Below are 13,930 nucleotides of genomic sequence, written 5' to 3'. Positions count from 1 at the left end.
ATGAATTCGTGCCGTTATCATTCGATTTATGTTCCTCGTTTTCCTCCTTCCTTCATTTACGGCTACGAATTTTTATTCAAGAATATATTGTGTATGTATAATATATATATAATGTGTGCGTGTACGTGCATGTGTGTGTGCGCGCGTACGTGCATGTGTGTGTGTGTGTGTGTGTGTGTGTGTGTGTGTGCGTGCGTGCGTGCGCGCGCGCGTGTGTGTAAAAAATCATTTTTACTTGTTAAATCTTGGTGGCCTCCTCAATCGTGGTATCAATTCTGCCCTAACCGTTCTCGCATAATTTGAAGCAGCATACTGATCTGTTACGGCGATAGGACTTTGCAGGCTTTGTATGAACATTGGTGACTCTTGTAGTTGTCCTACACCCGCTTGATACTGATACTGACTATTCGCTATATCCGCAGTCGGATAATGATTAGGTTGCACGAATTGAGGAGGATTGTCGTATTGCGGATACGGAATAGAACTCTCTGCAGAGAATTGAGGGATTACTGGGTTCACATTCACTGGTGTAGTTGCAAAACTGCCAGGATCATATGTTTGATATTGATTCAGCTGTCCAATTTGCGTTGTACTGAATGGAGGTGATTGAGGAAACTGAGATGTGTCAGGAAATAGCACACTTGCAACGGTTGGCTGAGGGAAACTTTCCGGTCTGGCATAAGGTGACATATTCGCCGTGACATTGCTTAAATTTTGAACATTTGGAATACCAGCGATCTGTGATGTGCCATAGCTATGGAAGGTTTGCCTACTATGATCAAGATCCTTCACACCACTTTGCAAAGAACTCGTTACATTCAATTTCGATTTGGAGTTTGGACCACCAATATCATTATGCTTGGTTCTTGCTTCTGTGACAAAAGGATGGCGAACATTCACAATGCTCTGTGGAGCACGCAGTGGTGGAAAATTGATCGGTGTCATCTTCGACGCAAAATTCTGTTGCTCCAATGCTTTCCTAGCTACGGCAAATGCAGTGTTATCGTTCCGTGACGCTGGCCGAGATTGATGTGTACTGGAAGCAGTTCCATGGTTTTCCCTGTGCAACGTTTGAACCGACGACTGGTTTACGAACCTCGATGATAAGTTGTTCATAGTTGTGCTATTTCTTGTTTTGTAATCCTGATTGTTTACAGATGATTCTTTGTATTCGGATTGTATTTGATAATTCTTCATTTTTGAATCAATTTCATTGGAAAACTTTTTAGCGGGGTAATCTTTAGACTTAGATGTACTCTCGTGAGAAACATTACCACCAACACATGTTGCAGTAACACCTCTTACACTACTGAAAGTAGAACTAGATTGATTTGCGGTTACGATTGACGTATTCTTTGTTAGTTGTTCGTTAGATTTTAAATTCTCGTTGTTTCCACTATTCTTTTTTATAGATGAATTCATCCTATTTGAAGAAACTGTAGCAGTTGATGTTGTGGTGATTGTACTCAATGTAGCATCTTTATTCCCCATTGCAGTGTTTACTGCTCTGACGGATGGCTTTGATAATCTATTTTTGTTCCCCACGTGATCGAGCTTTTGACTTTTACTCTTATCCGCTACTTGATTATTTGATAAAATTTTGGAATCTGCACTGCTATTTTGATTTTTGGACAGTAAATTATTATGTGATTTACAATTGATAGTGACAGCTGGCAGGAGCAAAGCGCTGGCTCACTTTTTGGTCATGATTTTAAGATATTCCAGAGCGTTTTGAGCAGCACTAGCTTGAGCATCTTTACTAGTAACACCACAACCATAGCAAACTGCTACTGGCAAGGTAGACAACTGCACAAGGCACTGGCATTTACCTGTAATAAGGAGGGAAACATTCATCTAATCTAATCCATATATATTTAGATATAATGGAAATAATAATCAAAACATTACTTTTTATTTATAATTCTTCAATTAATGCTCAAATTATAATGAACAATATGAAAGAAAGCAACGCAAGTATTAGAACATTCAGATAAATAAAATATGATATAGCTGATATATGAAGATAATTGGTAAACTTAAAAATTTTGAACATTTAAATAAGATAAAAGACTATTTTAAGAAAGATATATGAATAATACCTAAATATAGATTACAGATAATTGTGATGTATAATAAATATGTCATAGGTTATACACATGTTTTATAGAGTTCTTTTTTTGTAAGAGGTGCATATTGATAGAAATTATGGCTGGAATAAAATCTGCTAAAAGTACTTTACGTAAAAAAATGAAAGATATTATTACACAACTTAATACTGAAGAGAAACAAAGACAATCAATGAAGGTATTTGATAAAGTAAGTATATTAAAGAAATAATCAAGGTATTCATAATATAAAGAAGAGGTTATGTTACATCTTTATCTGAAACTCTTTATGACAAACATATTTCTGCATGCACAGCTATGTTCTCTACCACAGTTTCGAGAAAGCACAAGAATTTCCTTATATCTAAGCACAAAAGATGAAATTGACACAATTGAAATATTAAAATATATATTTGAAAGAAAAAAGGTCGTATTTATTCCTAGGTATAAAGGAAAAGAAATGGAAATGGTTAAACTACTTTCGATGCAAGATTATGAAACACTACCATTAACCAAATGGAATATTAAACAACCAAATGTTAATGAACTTAGGGAAAACGCATTACAAACTGGTAAAACCTGAAATAATTAATGTATACAATCATGCTCCATTTTAGATTATAATATTATTGATATTTTCTAAATTCATTAAAACTAACAAGATACAAAATTTAATATTCTATAAAATTATATATTTTAGGTGGATTAGATTTAATACTTATACCAGGTGTTGCATTTACTGCTAATGGTAAGTAAGCTTAGTTTATATAGATTATTTGGAAAAGCTTTAATTTTTAAAGATTACAGTAATATGTATTATCAATTAGGAAAACGTTTGGGACATGGAATGGGTTATTATGATAAATTTTTGGACTTATGTTTAAAGAAACAACAAAAAATACCGCACTTAATTGCACTGGCATTTAATGAACAATTGTGTGAAGATATTCCTACATCTGAAAATGATATACTTTTGGATCTTGTACTTACAGAAAAATAATTTATTATGAGAAAATTTACGTTTTGTATTAATGTTCTTAATTTAACTGTATTTTCTAATAAATAAGTTAAATATAAAAATACATTAACTAATATAAATTGATGAAATTTGATTTAACAAAAAGAAAAATGAATAACTTACCACTGATAGACTTTTCCTCAATATCAACATAAGTTACTTCAAATTGCTGCTCTGAAGCAATTTCTTGCAAGAACTGTACCAAATTTACATCACCATCATTCAAACATGTATTCTATAACAAAAAAGAAACAATGAAGCAAATTTAATGAAATTAAAAAATCTAATCAAATTGCTTTTTTATTTTTATACTTTGAAACAGAGTAAAACCAATGTGTTCGAATTAATTGTATTACAAACCTGTAATTCAAAAAGTTTAACACCAGTGGATGACTTCAGACTTTTATGAAATTGTGAAACCTTAAGGCTATGAATAGTAGTTAATGTTGAAATTTTGCTACCTCTCAAATCAGCATAACGGGCATTCACATTTGCATTTCTTTGTAAAAGCTATAACGGACAATTAATATACGTAAGAGTTTATTTAAATGCGTATCATTGAAGAAAGTTCTCCAATGACCGCACATATATTAAGAGTAAAATGAAGTGGAAATGATCCAAGCATGTTATTGTTAAAAACATTATGCTGTTGTGTAAATGACTTACGATACAAATACACATATAAAATGTGTAATTGAAATATTAATAATTATCCGTTATAGATTCAGGGTGATCAGAAAGGTAGCTCATATTTCATAATACTGTTTCCAGTGCCAAATCACTTCCACTTCACTAAACATACACACACATACACAACAAAAACAATACACATACAGATACACAACTTATATAAACAATATTTTAATATTATTGCATCATACCAAATGTATAAAAAATATATAAAACTATACTTTATAATTTTATAATAAATTTATTTTATATATACATAAGTAAACAAAATAGTCTTACCTCATCTTCATCTATATTAGAGTTTTCTGTGTTCATATAATGTAAGGCTTGCCACATTTTGTGAGCTGCATGCCTTTTTGCAACTTTCTTACTTTTTCCTTGGCCAACTTCCCGATATTTTAAAACAGAACAGACAATTGTAAATTGCCTCTCATGTGGCAAGCCCTCTTCATTTTCTATTGTATATTTTGGTGGAGGCCAGTGACGTGACATGCACATTTCTTGTAATGCTCCAATTGGATTTGTAATTATTTTTTCTTCTCCATATCCAGATAATTCTTGTAAGTTTTCAGAACTGTATAAAATAAACTATATTAAACACATAAATATATAAAAAATTATATACAAAAAATATATGTTTGTTAATATATATTTGTTACTCTGATAGATTATTTGGAAGTGGAGAATCTGGTGATTCACTATTTAGTCTACACAGTTTATCCAATACAGCCCTTGCAGCAGCATGCTTTGCCTCCTTTTTTGATTTTCCAGTCCCCATTGCTGAAACAATTGGATCTACTTCAATCATCAGATACTTATCATTTTACACTTTTGCTCGATGTAAATTAATTAATTTCTATATAAAAGTAAATTTATAATACTACACTAAATAATACTAAAATAAATAAAACAAACATTAACTTAACCTCTATTGAAACTACGTATTCAACTCAAAGTTATAGTTTACTTATATTTAACGATTATGACTTATAATTAAGTAAAAATATATATTATAATGCTAGTTTCAATTGCTATCTTAGAATGGATCTATCCTGATTTAAATCAATAAGTTGAAAAATAAATATTGCATTATCAAAATTAGATACAAACCAACAACATCAGCAACAGTAACACGGTAACGAAAAATAGGCTCATGGATAGCACCCTCTACTTGTATTAACTCATACTTTGGTGTCGTGCCCCTACGAGAAAGCAATTCCTGAAGAATAGAAACTGGTGTTTTGTTGGACAATGATTTCATCTCCAATTGAGCGGCCTCACTTATTGGACGTTTTCCTATCATCAAACTGTGTAATGATGATCGAACTCGATTACGCCGACTAACATTATTTGAGTGGTTAGGAATCCCACCTACACTGGCCATCATATTAGGCCCAACCTGTTGCGGTTGATGTATTTCCTCCATTTCTGCAATCTATAAATTACAACATATTTTTATATATATAATCTTTAATAAAAGTTCGATTTAAAAACTTAATAAGTGATAAAATCATATCTTTTATTTATAACATATTACAATTATCAAACATGAAATTGTGTATTCATTCAATTATACAGTTTCCTTTAAAACATTACTTATTATCATTCCATTAAGTTCTATATCATAAACTTCATATTATGAAACAAACAATCAAAGGGTTTTAGATTAATGAAAGATGTCAAGCATTGGAAATCATCCAAATTATTTTTATTTACTAAATGTTCAAATCAATAACCCTTATTGTAAAGTCATAACATAAGGAGATTTTCTTTGTGAAAATGCAAACTTTCTGATAATATGTCATATCATATTATTAATATATATTTTGTTCATCTATCCTTTATATAATAACCTTACAATCAACGAAAAATAAAATAATAAGTTATTACTAACGTGTGAATCCATATTGATATTTTAGTAAGCTACTTAACGACGAGCACAAGATCTATGCAGTATAAAACGGTAGGAAAACCGGCTGGCGGCCATGATTGTTATAAAATTCATTGATTAATTCTAGTATGTAAAGCATAGAAAATTCAATAACGAAATACGAAGGTTAAGCTTTATTGCGATTTCACCGAGAACGGAGCCAATGACGACTTTCATCACTGACAGGGTTCTATTTAAAACGATGATAAAGAAGAACATAGAGCAATCGGTCACAGTATCGTCCGCTACACAAAATCTAAAAAGTCACTACCTTTACTCACAATTTTCAAACGTTCTATATATATTAACTGGCTCCTTAACAGGCCAATTCCTATACGAAAAGCGAATCCCGCTTTTTGTGACCGATCCAAGTCTCACAAAAAGCTTGATCCGTTTGACGACAGAAAAATGGTTTACTGACTACCGGAGAATCTTCCTCGTTTCTGATTCTGCCGCAGTATGCAATCTGAACAGTTTTTATAGACGCAGGAAACACGCGCATCTTTCTGCGCAGGTGCATTACTGGTGTGGTTTTATAGAAACAAATGCACGTTTTACCGTATTTAAAATACAATAAGTTTTTTTTATCTAGAATGTAAAAATACTAGAATATCTCTCTTTCAACTATACAATATAATATAATACATAACATATATAAGAGGAGATACAATAAACATACAAAATATACTATTCCAATGAAAAATATAATGAATCTTTCTTTTTCCGAAATTCCCATTAATGACTTTTTAATTTGATATTTACTGTAATTTGAACTTATATATGATTTAAATATAATAGTTTCATATATTTTAGTGCGTTTTATTAATACAATGCGAATTTTAACGAAATTCCTTGAAGTTTGAGTCAAATGTCTTTATAAATAATAATTCATACGTTTGGTAAATTTCATTTAATATACTATGAAGTAAAAACAAAAATCTGCACATTATACAACAATCTGTAGGGACACTGAATCTACAATATCATTTATGTTTGAATTGGCGCTATTTTGAGAAATACACCGCCATTTTCAATTTTCACTATCGTTTCTTGGCAACACCGGATGTTGGTATGTTTCGCATTTGTATACCACCTAGTATCATCACTTCCGGCTGTTACCCGCTGAAACGGTCTAAAGACTATACGCCATTATTGCATACGGACGCTACGGTGCACTATTCCAAACATTTGGCCGGTTTTTGCTACATTTATCCTATTCATTCATAGTTGAAGATCTATAATGAGTGATATCGAGGTAAATATTACATTTGCCTTTTTTAAATATTACTTTTACGTGTAATTTTATACATATTGTGGCCGTAACGACATGCGGCTGATCACAGCCATTATCGATCCATCAACGTTCAACTATGTTTCACATTTATATTACCATTTTAATGCTCTTATTTTACTTTTAAACCATTAAAAATTTGCAGATTTATTGATGGTGGTGTTATTAACCTTTTTATTTTTATAAAATATATTTGTTGACCCAACTAATTTATTGTAATTCTGTTTTAACTATAATTTAGAAGGTTAAGCGTTTGAATCTCCATGATTATTAAAATTAACAATATTCGGAAAATTCAAAATATAGTTCAATTAATTTACAATATAAATTATTTTTTTATTTCATTTCTATATAACATTCTTGAATTTATAGTTTAAAAAGTAAAAGAAACAAATAAATTAAAATACTTGCAGAGAACTAAAATTATATTCTTTATTCCAGCGGAGTGGTAGTCGTAGTGCAAGTCCTAGAAGACCAAGAACAGCAGATGGAGGTTTAAGAGACTCACGTTCACATTCAAGATCACGTAAATCACGGGAACGTAAAGAATCTCACCGACCAGTGAAAGAATATTCACGATCACGAAGTCGTTCAGTTTCAAGAGGAAGAAAGTCATATCGCAGTAGCAAATATGCTAGTGCAGGTCACCGTGGTAGTAGTCGCAGTCGTAGTCGTTCTCCTTATAGGGGTGGTCGATATTCTAGAAGCAGGTCTCGATCATACTCTCGTTCCCGTTACTCTCGTGAACATGATAGGAACATTTATCGTTCACACTCTCGGAGTCCAATGTCATCTAGACGACGTCATGTTGGAAACAGAGATAATCCATGTCCTTCCAGATGCTTGGGTGTTTTTGGGCTTTCCATTTTTACAACTGAACAACAAATACATCACATTTTTTCCAAATATGGACCTGTTGAACGTGTACAAGTTGTAATTGATGCAAAGGTACTTGAATATTAATGTTTTATAAACTACAATATAATATTTACATACTAACATACGTTAATTGTGAAAAGATCTAACATTAATGTTTACATATACAACCCCATAACTATTAAAAAAAAGAAAAGGGGAATAGTAAATTATACCAGAGATTTAGAACGTTCATGCATTAAGTTTGTGTAAAACGTTAAAGGCCTCTGGTTACATTTTATTTTATCTAAAAACCAAACAGAACAAAATTTTATATATATTTATTTTCCATATTTTTATTAAAAGTCGTATAACATATTGATGCATAAATATTTATATTTTAGACTGGACGATCCAGAGGGTTCTGTTTTGTGTATTTTGAATCATCTGAAGATGCTAAAGTAGCGAAAGAACAGTGCACAGGGATGGATATTGATGGTCGAAGAATAAGGGTAGATTTTTCGATTACACAAAGAGCTCACACACCAACTCCAGGAATTTACATGGGAAAACCTACACATTTACATGATAGAGGATGGGATGGACCCCGAAGACGAGAGTGAGTTTGTATTTTTCAAGATATAATTCCTAAATGAAACTTACAAAAAGACAGAAAGACTATTATTTTTCTTTCATTAAACAGTAGTTACAGAGGAAGCTATCGACGTTCACCTAGCCCATACTACAATCGCCGTCGCTCACGCTACGATAGATCTCGATCACGCTCTTATTCACCACGTAAGTTTACTTTTTGTTCTGTCACACGACCTAATATAAGCAGTCTACATGGATATGTGTCTCCTTTAAAAATATTTACATAGCATTTAATCAATTAAGATAACTAGATCTAACAAAATACAAAAACTCATTGATTTGATATTGTATAATTCGCCAGAATTTGCACTTATGAACCTAAAAATACATTAAATTATAAAAATACTTTAAACCTATTCATAAAAAATTAATTAAATGTCAGTCACATATGCTAATATATACATATACAGTATATAATATTGAATTTATTGTAAAATTTTAAATAATATTAGTATATTTATCAACTATGAAATCTAACGTTTTACTTGAGTTTTTTATTTTAGTTTAAATTATTTTCAGAATTTTCAAAACTATTAATATACAAAACATTAACATGTTTTAAAGAGTTGCATGCAATAAAATTTCACTGTTTGAAGTGCTTTCTCACAAAGATTAGCTTTCTTTGACTAAACTGAAGATACTAAACAGTCTGTTAATATACTTCTCCTATTCAGTGTTATATATATATAGCTACATTTTAATGAATGAAAACTGTATATTTACATATACAGAATACACATATGAACACAATTATAAGTGATTTCGAAATTTATATAATCATTCACTTATAACTGAAGTTCTTAATTTAGATTCATATTTTCGTAGACCGCTTATATTTACTTCAAGAAAGATGTTTAAGTACAAATAAGTAGTTAAATTAGCAAGAATGGAAGACAGGAGCATCAAGGAATGCATCCGATAAATCGTACGGTAGTAACTAAGTGTAACCCGTAACATGGGTCAAACAATCATAGTTTTTGTTGCTTAATGAATTTCAGGTCGATATTAAGTGACACGAGTGTGATGCGAGAGGCCAGGTGTTTGGGAGACCATTTGTGTGACTTGACCCTTTGACCTCAAATTTCTTCTAACAATACTGTACCGGGTCAAAAAATGCAAACGCTACATTCTTATTACTATTCTTACCTTACCTAGTTCTGCATTATATGCAATTAATATACGGCATTTAAATTACGATCATACAATATCAGTTAATCAGATAATCTAATATGCAAAGAAGTGTAGTATATTCTTTGCATGGAAGAGTAAGGTTAGAATGGACGCAGACAAAACCTTATTTTCACAATGTTTCATTTCCTAAGAAATTGTTATGAAGATAAGGTTTACGTATTGTAATATGATGCTAATATGTGAAGGTTGGAATATAATTGTTTCTATCTTTCTTTGATTTAAATTTTGCTTAAAAATTATATTCCAGCCATTCTGTTTTTTAACACAACTGCTAAAATGTGTTATGAATCAGGAAAAAATGTGGTATTCCTAAATGTTTATATAAAAAAGAAAAATATAAAAAGACCGAAAGACATACAGAAAAGAATGAAACAAAAAAATAAACTTAAAAATAGAAGTAAGTTCTCTAACCTGTTTGTTTGTTTATAAGGTTTTGAATCAAGAGGTATTGGATGATAGAGGGAAGTTTGAAGTTTCACTCTGAAAAAATGAAAGTTTTGAAAAGTTGAAGACAAGATATCTGAAGATGTTTGTCTTGCTCGAATTTCGAAGATCCGAAGGTTTTTCGCGCTTGTGACAAAGAATATGATCCGAATCGCATTCCTTACCGGCTGAGAAGTCTCAAGCCTAGAAGAACTGCAAGCCTCAAGACAGTAAGAAATCGTTGATCGTCAGGCCCCCGACCTGGACAAGCCAGTGGTTGGGGGTGAAACTGGTCGAACGTTTCAGAAAATGTTCAAGAAGCATCGAAATCTTTTATGAGTAGGGAAGAGCGTAAGCTGCTCCAAGGTTTATACCGATCATATTCTTTATCAGTTGATTTGGTTAAATAATATATCCGTAAATAGGTGTTATATAATAAATAAACATATATACCTTCGCCCTTATTCCCTCCACCATCCTAAAACCTCCTATTTATCCTTAAGGGTAACATCCTATTGTTTTCACTTTGTATAGGAATAAGCAGCGGCAATTCGAATTGAAACAATTAATAAACAGTGTTTTTTTAATATAAATTATTTACCTGTCATTTATTACCTCCAAAACCATAAGTAATTATGGTAATTAGTAATCCACAAAAATTTTTTTGAACTTTTATCTGTATCTTATGAAAACTAATAATTATAAATATATAACAAATTCATGACTTGAACTAGTAATAAAAATAGAATATGAAGTTTTATAAATTAGAGAGTATTTATAAGAAAAACTTAGAATTATCATTTCATTTTGATATGAATTATAACTGCAAAGGTTTCTATAGTATAATATGCATAATCTTAAAAAAGTTTGTTAATAATATAAAAGAAACCTTCCTATATACTAATATTATTGCACCTACAAAATCAGTTTTTATAGAGACATAACCATTTAATATATTAGTACTTGCTAATAGTTATGTATCTATTTATGTACTCACAGACACTTATCAATATTTTGTTAGTGATATTTTTCATGAGAACGTACCTTATGTAGAAATCATACATACATATATTGAATCTTGATAAAAGTATTGCTAGCACTTGGTAGCACATTAGTATCACGTCGTATACGACGGTGATTAGTAGAAGTTCGATTTGACAAAAGAAAACATGGATCGTTTTGACGTTAGTTTGTTATGGAAATTATGGTTAATCAGTATAATAATAGTGAATTGTAATGCTGCCGTAGCAAAGGAACCATATCAAAGTCAAATACCTACACAAGGATTGTATAATACTAGTGATAATGTCGTTATTTTAAACGTTACTAATTTTAAGTCATCCGTTTACGAAGATACAAAGGGTTGGTTAGTTGAATTTTACAACAGTTGGTGTGGTTACTGTCTTCGATTTGCACCGTTGTGGAAAGATTTTGCTAATGATATCTACGGTAAGTAAAATCAATTTTAACGATTATAAAATAATTAATAATTCACATAAAAATGTATCACTATCGCTTAACTTATTTATTCGTATGAACTTATCTTACTTAATATAATTCTTAAAACATATCGCTTTTTATATTTGCTGTATATCATAATAATCTATGAAAGCACTTTAAGTAAATATAACAATCGTGAATTTATTATTATTAAGCAAGTATGTTTTTAAGAAACCTTTGGCAAATCTAAATATGTATTATCTAAGGTCTTTAAGTATGTATTATAGATGAGATTAATCATATGTTCCAAATAATTTATTTCAATAATATTTTTAGCATGGAAAGATATTGTAGTAATTGCTGCAATAGATTGTGCCGATGATGATAATAACCCAATTTGTCGAGAGTATGAAATTATGCATTATCCCATGCTTAAATACTTTTCTGTAAATGCACATCCACCGTCATTAGGATTATTGATGGAGAAGTATGATGATATTAATGAACTTAGACATAGTTTAATAGATTTGTTAGGAAGAGAACAACAAGAAGGAAGAGGTATTTCATGGCCTAATATAGCACCATACAGGTATATCAATTTATACTTCTTTATTTTTTATATTTACTCTTTTAAATAATAAGAGCTAATTATTGTTATGTTTTGATATTATAGAAATTATGAAACTACAAATATTTGGAAGGCTATACCAAACGCTATAAAATATGTCTTCTTACTATTTGAAAGGACAGATTCACATTTGGGTGCTGAAGTTATATTAGATATGCACAAAATTACAACATTACAAATAAGAAGGGTATTATCTGATAATGAATTATTATGTGAGACAAACAAAGTCACAAATTTTCCAAGTCTGATCGTTTTAGCTCGCAATGAGACACAAAAGGTTCTTAAAATCAGAATACCTACAAGAGAAGGTGTTTTCAATGCAATTAAAGAATTTATGATTTCAAAAGCAGAAACTATTCATGAGCTAAATCCTATTAAGAATCATTCAATAAAGAATGAAAATCATAAATTAAATGCTAGCACTCCAAAACAATTACAAGCAACACCACAGCCAGAAAGTACAGACATAAGTGGAGATCATTTATACCAACTTGATTTGGAAAATGCCTTAAGATATTCAATCTCTCATGAAATTCCATTACATAAAATAATAAAAGATAAAAAAATGGATGCATTGAAAAGATATTTAAATGTATTGGCAGACTATTTTCCTCTGAGATATGGTAACATTTTTCTAGAAATCACTAGAGATATTATTAAAAAAAGAAATAATATATCTGGGGAGGAATTTAGTCAAATAGTAAAATCTATAGAAGAAGAAATGTCACCTGTGTACTCTGGACCTTCAAAGTGGGTTGGATGTAAAGGCAGTAAAGAAGGATATCGTGGGTATCCCTGTGGTCTGTGGACAATGTTTCATATGTTGACAGTTAATTTTGCTATCCTAAATAAGGATGTTGAACGTGAACCAAGAAAAATATTAGAAGCAATGCATGGGTATATACAAAACTTTTTTGGATGTGCTGATTGTGCTCAACATTTTGTCCAAATGGCTTCAAAAAACAAAATGTTTGATGTGTCTAATGCTAATGACAGTATCTTATGGTTGTGGTCAGCTCATAATGAAGTAAATGCAAGACTGTCAGGTGATGATACAGAAGACCCAAAACATAAAAAAATTCAATATCCAGCAGTTGAACATTGTCCAAATTGTAGATATGAAAATGGTACTTGGAATGAAGAACATGTTTTATATTACCTTAAAACAAAGTATAGTTATAAAGGAATAAATTATTATGATTCAGTCAACACACATAAGGATAGTAATGACAATAAGTTAAAAATAAGACAAGAAAGACTAGTATTGAGTAAATATACAAATAATAAGAAAATTGGATGGGATTTTACAATTTTTGATATAAGTATTTGTGTTGTGTTATATGTTGCATCTGCTATCATACTTATATTAGTCTGTATAAAATTTGCAGTCAAAAGAACTTATAGAAAACGACATTACGTTAGCTTACTTGCAAAATGTGATTTTTATTTTTGTTAATTGAGATATATAAAACTTAAAAAACTTACATCTTTAAAAAATTAATAACAAAGTTATGAAAATATAGTTATGCTTATAAATATATTGTACATATATCATTTCTAATCATACAATTTTTTTACAAGAATATAATATTGGTAGATATATAATCTTAATTACTTCTTCAAATGATGTTGACTAAAATCATTATTCATACAGCATATTATGTATTTATTCTTATTTGTTATAAATGTATTGTATTTGAGATTA

General features: G+C 30.4%; 4 protein-coding genes across 14 annotated transcripts; 3 read left to right on the top strand and 1 right to left on the bottom strand.

The window, feature by feature from the left end:
- Positions 1 to 155: 155 nt before the first annotated feature.
- LOC117231163 (interferon-inducible double-stranded RNA-dependent protein kinase activator A homolog) lies at positions 156 to 6,226 on the bottom strand. Of its 6 annotated transcripts, none has more exons than XM_033489309.1 (8): positions 6,025 to 6,226; positions 5,708 to 5,802; positions 4,924 to 5,248; positions 4,473 to 4,593; positions 4,093 to 4,387; positions 3,484 to 3,633; positions 3,247 to 3,358; positions 1,416 to 1,829 (listed from the first exon to the last, which is right to left on the bottom strand). In XM_033489309.1, the coding sequence occupies exons 2-8, from the start codon at positions 5,717 to 5,719 to the stop codon at positions 1,693 to 1,695; spliced, it is 1,152 nt and encodes a 383-aa protein (XP_033345200.1). In that variant the 5' UTR covers positions 5,720 to 5,802; positions 6,025 to 6,226; the 3' UTR covers positions 1,416 to 1,692. The 6 variants fall into 6 exon arrangements, with proteins under 6 accessions (XP_033345198.1, XP_033345200.1, XP_033345199.1 ...); XM_033489308.1 differs by having other exon boundaries at positions 4,473 to 4,608; positions 6,025 to 6,224; XM_033489313.1 differs by lacking the exon at positions 3,484 to 3,633.
- LOC117231164 (5-formyltetrahydrofolate cyclo-ligase) lies at positions 1,839 to 3,203 on the top strand. The gene is made up of 4 exons (XM_033489314.1): positions 1,839 to 2,316; positions 2,422 to 2,677; positions 2,806 to 2,853; positions 2,933 to 3,203. The coding sequence occupies exons 1-4, from the start codon at positions 2,206 to 2,208 to the stop codon at positions 3,103 to 3,105; spliced, it is 588 nt and encodes a 195-aa protein (XP_033345205.1). The 5' UTR covers positions 1,839 to 2,205; the 3' UTR covers positions 3,106 to 3,203.
- A 614-nt stretch (positions 6,227 to 6,840) lies between the features above and the next one.
- Positions 6,841 to 10,750, top strand: LOC117231269 (transformer-2 protein homolog beta). 6 transcript variants are annotated; one of them, XM_033489559.1, is made up of 5 exons: positions 6,841 to 6,998; positions 7,476 to 7,982; positions 8,294 to 8,508; positions 8,596 to 8,687; positions 10,165 to 10,750. In XM_033489559.1, the coding sequence occupies exons 1-5, from the start codon at positions 6,984 to 6,986 to the stop codon at positions 10,188 to 10,190; spliced, it is 855 nt and encodes a 284-aa protein (XP_033345450.1). In that variant the 5' UTR covers positions 6,841 to 6,983; the 3' UTR covers positions 10,191 to 10,750. The 6 variants fall into 6 exon arrangements, with proteins under 6 accessions (XP_033345450.1, XP_033345452.1, XP_033345449.1 ...); XM_033489561.1 differs by having other exon boundaries at positions 9,542 to 10,750; XM_033489558.1 differs by having other exon boundaries at positions 8,593 to 8,687.
- Positions 10,751 to 11,239: 489 nt separating this feature from the next.
- Positions 11,240 to 13,761, top strand: LOC117231249 (sulfhydryl oxidase 1-like). The gene is made up of 3 exons (XM_033489514.1): positions 11,240 to 11,606; positions 11,934 to 12,186; positions 12,271 to 13,761. Exons 1-3 carry the CDS (start codon positions 11,327 to 11,329, stop codon positions 13,679 to 13,681), a joined length of 1,944 nt encoding a protein of 647 aa, XP_033345405.1. The 5' UTR covers positions 11,240 to 11,326; the 3' UTR covers positions 13,682 to 13,761.
- Positions 13,762 to 13,930: the final 169 nt, after the last annotated feature.

This window comes from Bombus vosnesenskii, unplaced genomic scaffold, assembly GCF_011952255.1.
Source record: "Bombus vosnesenskii isolate JDL3184/JDL3185 unplaced genomic scaffold, Bvos_JDL3184-5_v1.1 scf7180000013272, whole genome shotgun sequence".
NCBI lineage: Eukaryota > Metazoa > Arthropoda > Insecta > Hymenoptera > Apidae > Bombus > Bombus vosnesenskii.
The sequence above is the reverse complement of the archived record's forward strand: the minus strand, read 5'-3'. Positions and strand labels throughout refer to the sequence as shown.

Bases quoted from the DNA above. Each gene is read 5' to 3' on its own strand.
- LOC117231163 (XM_033489307.1), bottom strand. From the start codon at position 1,491: ATGGGGAATAAAGATGCTACATTGAGTACAATCACCACAACATCAACT.
- LOC117231164 (XM_033489314.1), top strand. From the start codon at position 2,206: ATGGCTGGAATAAAATCTGCTAAAAGTACTTTACGTAAAAAAATGAAA. The intron at 2,678-2,805 runs GTAAAACCTGAA...TATATATTTTAG, and splicing joins GGAAAACGCATTACAAACTG to GTGGATTAGATTTAATACTT. The intron at 2,854-2,932 runs GTAAGTAAGCTT...ATTATCAATTAG, and splicing joins TGTTGCATTTACTGCTAATG to GAAAACGTTTGGGACATGGA.
- LOC117231269 (XM_033489556.1), top strand. The intron at 7,983-8,293 runs GTACTTGAATAT...TTTATATTTTAG, and splicing joins AAGTTGTAATTGATGCAAAG to ACTGGACGATCCAGAGGGTT. The intron at 8,509-8,592 runs GTGAGTTTGTAT...TTCATTAAACAG, and splicing joins GATGGACCCCGAAGACGAGA to TAGTTACAGAGGAAGCTATC.
- LOC117231249 (XM_033489514.1), top strand. From the start codon at position 11,327: ATGGATCGTTTTGACGTTAGTTTGTTATGGAAATTATGGTTAATCAGT. The intron at 11,607-11,933 runs GTAAGTAAAATC...TAATATTTTTAG, and splicing joins TTTTGCTAATGATATCTACG to CATGGAAAGATATTGTAGTA. The intron at 12,187-12,270 runs GTATATCAATTT...TTGATATTATAG, and splicing joins CCTAATATAGCACCATACAG to AAATTATGAAACTACAAATA.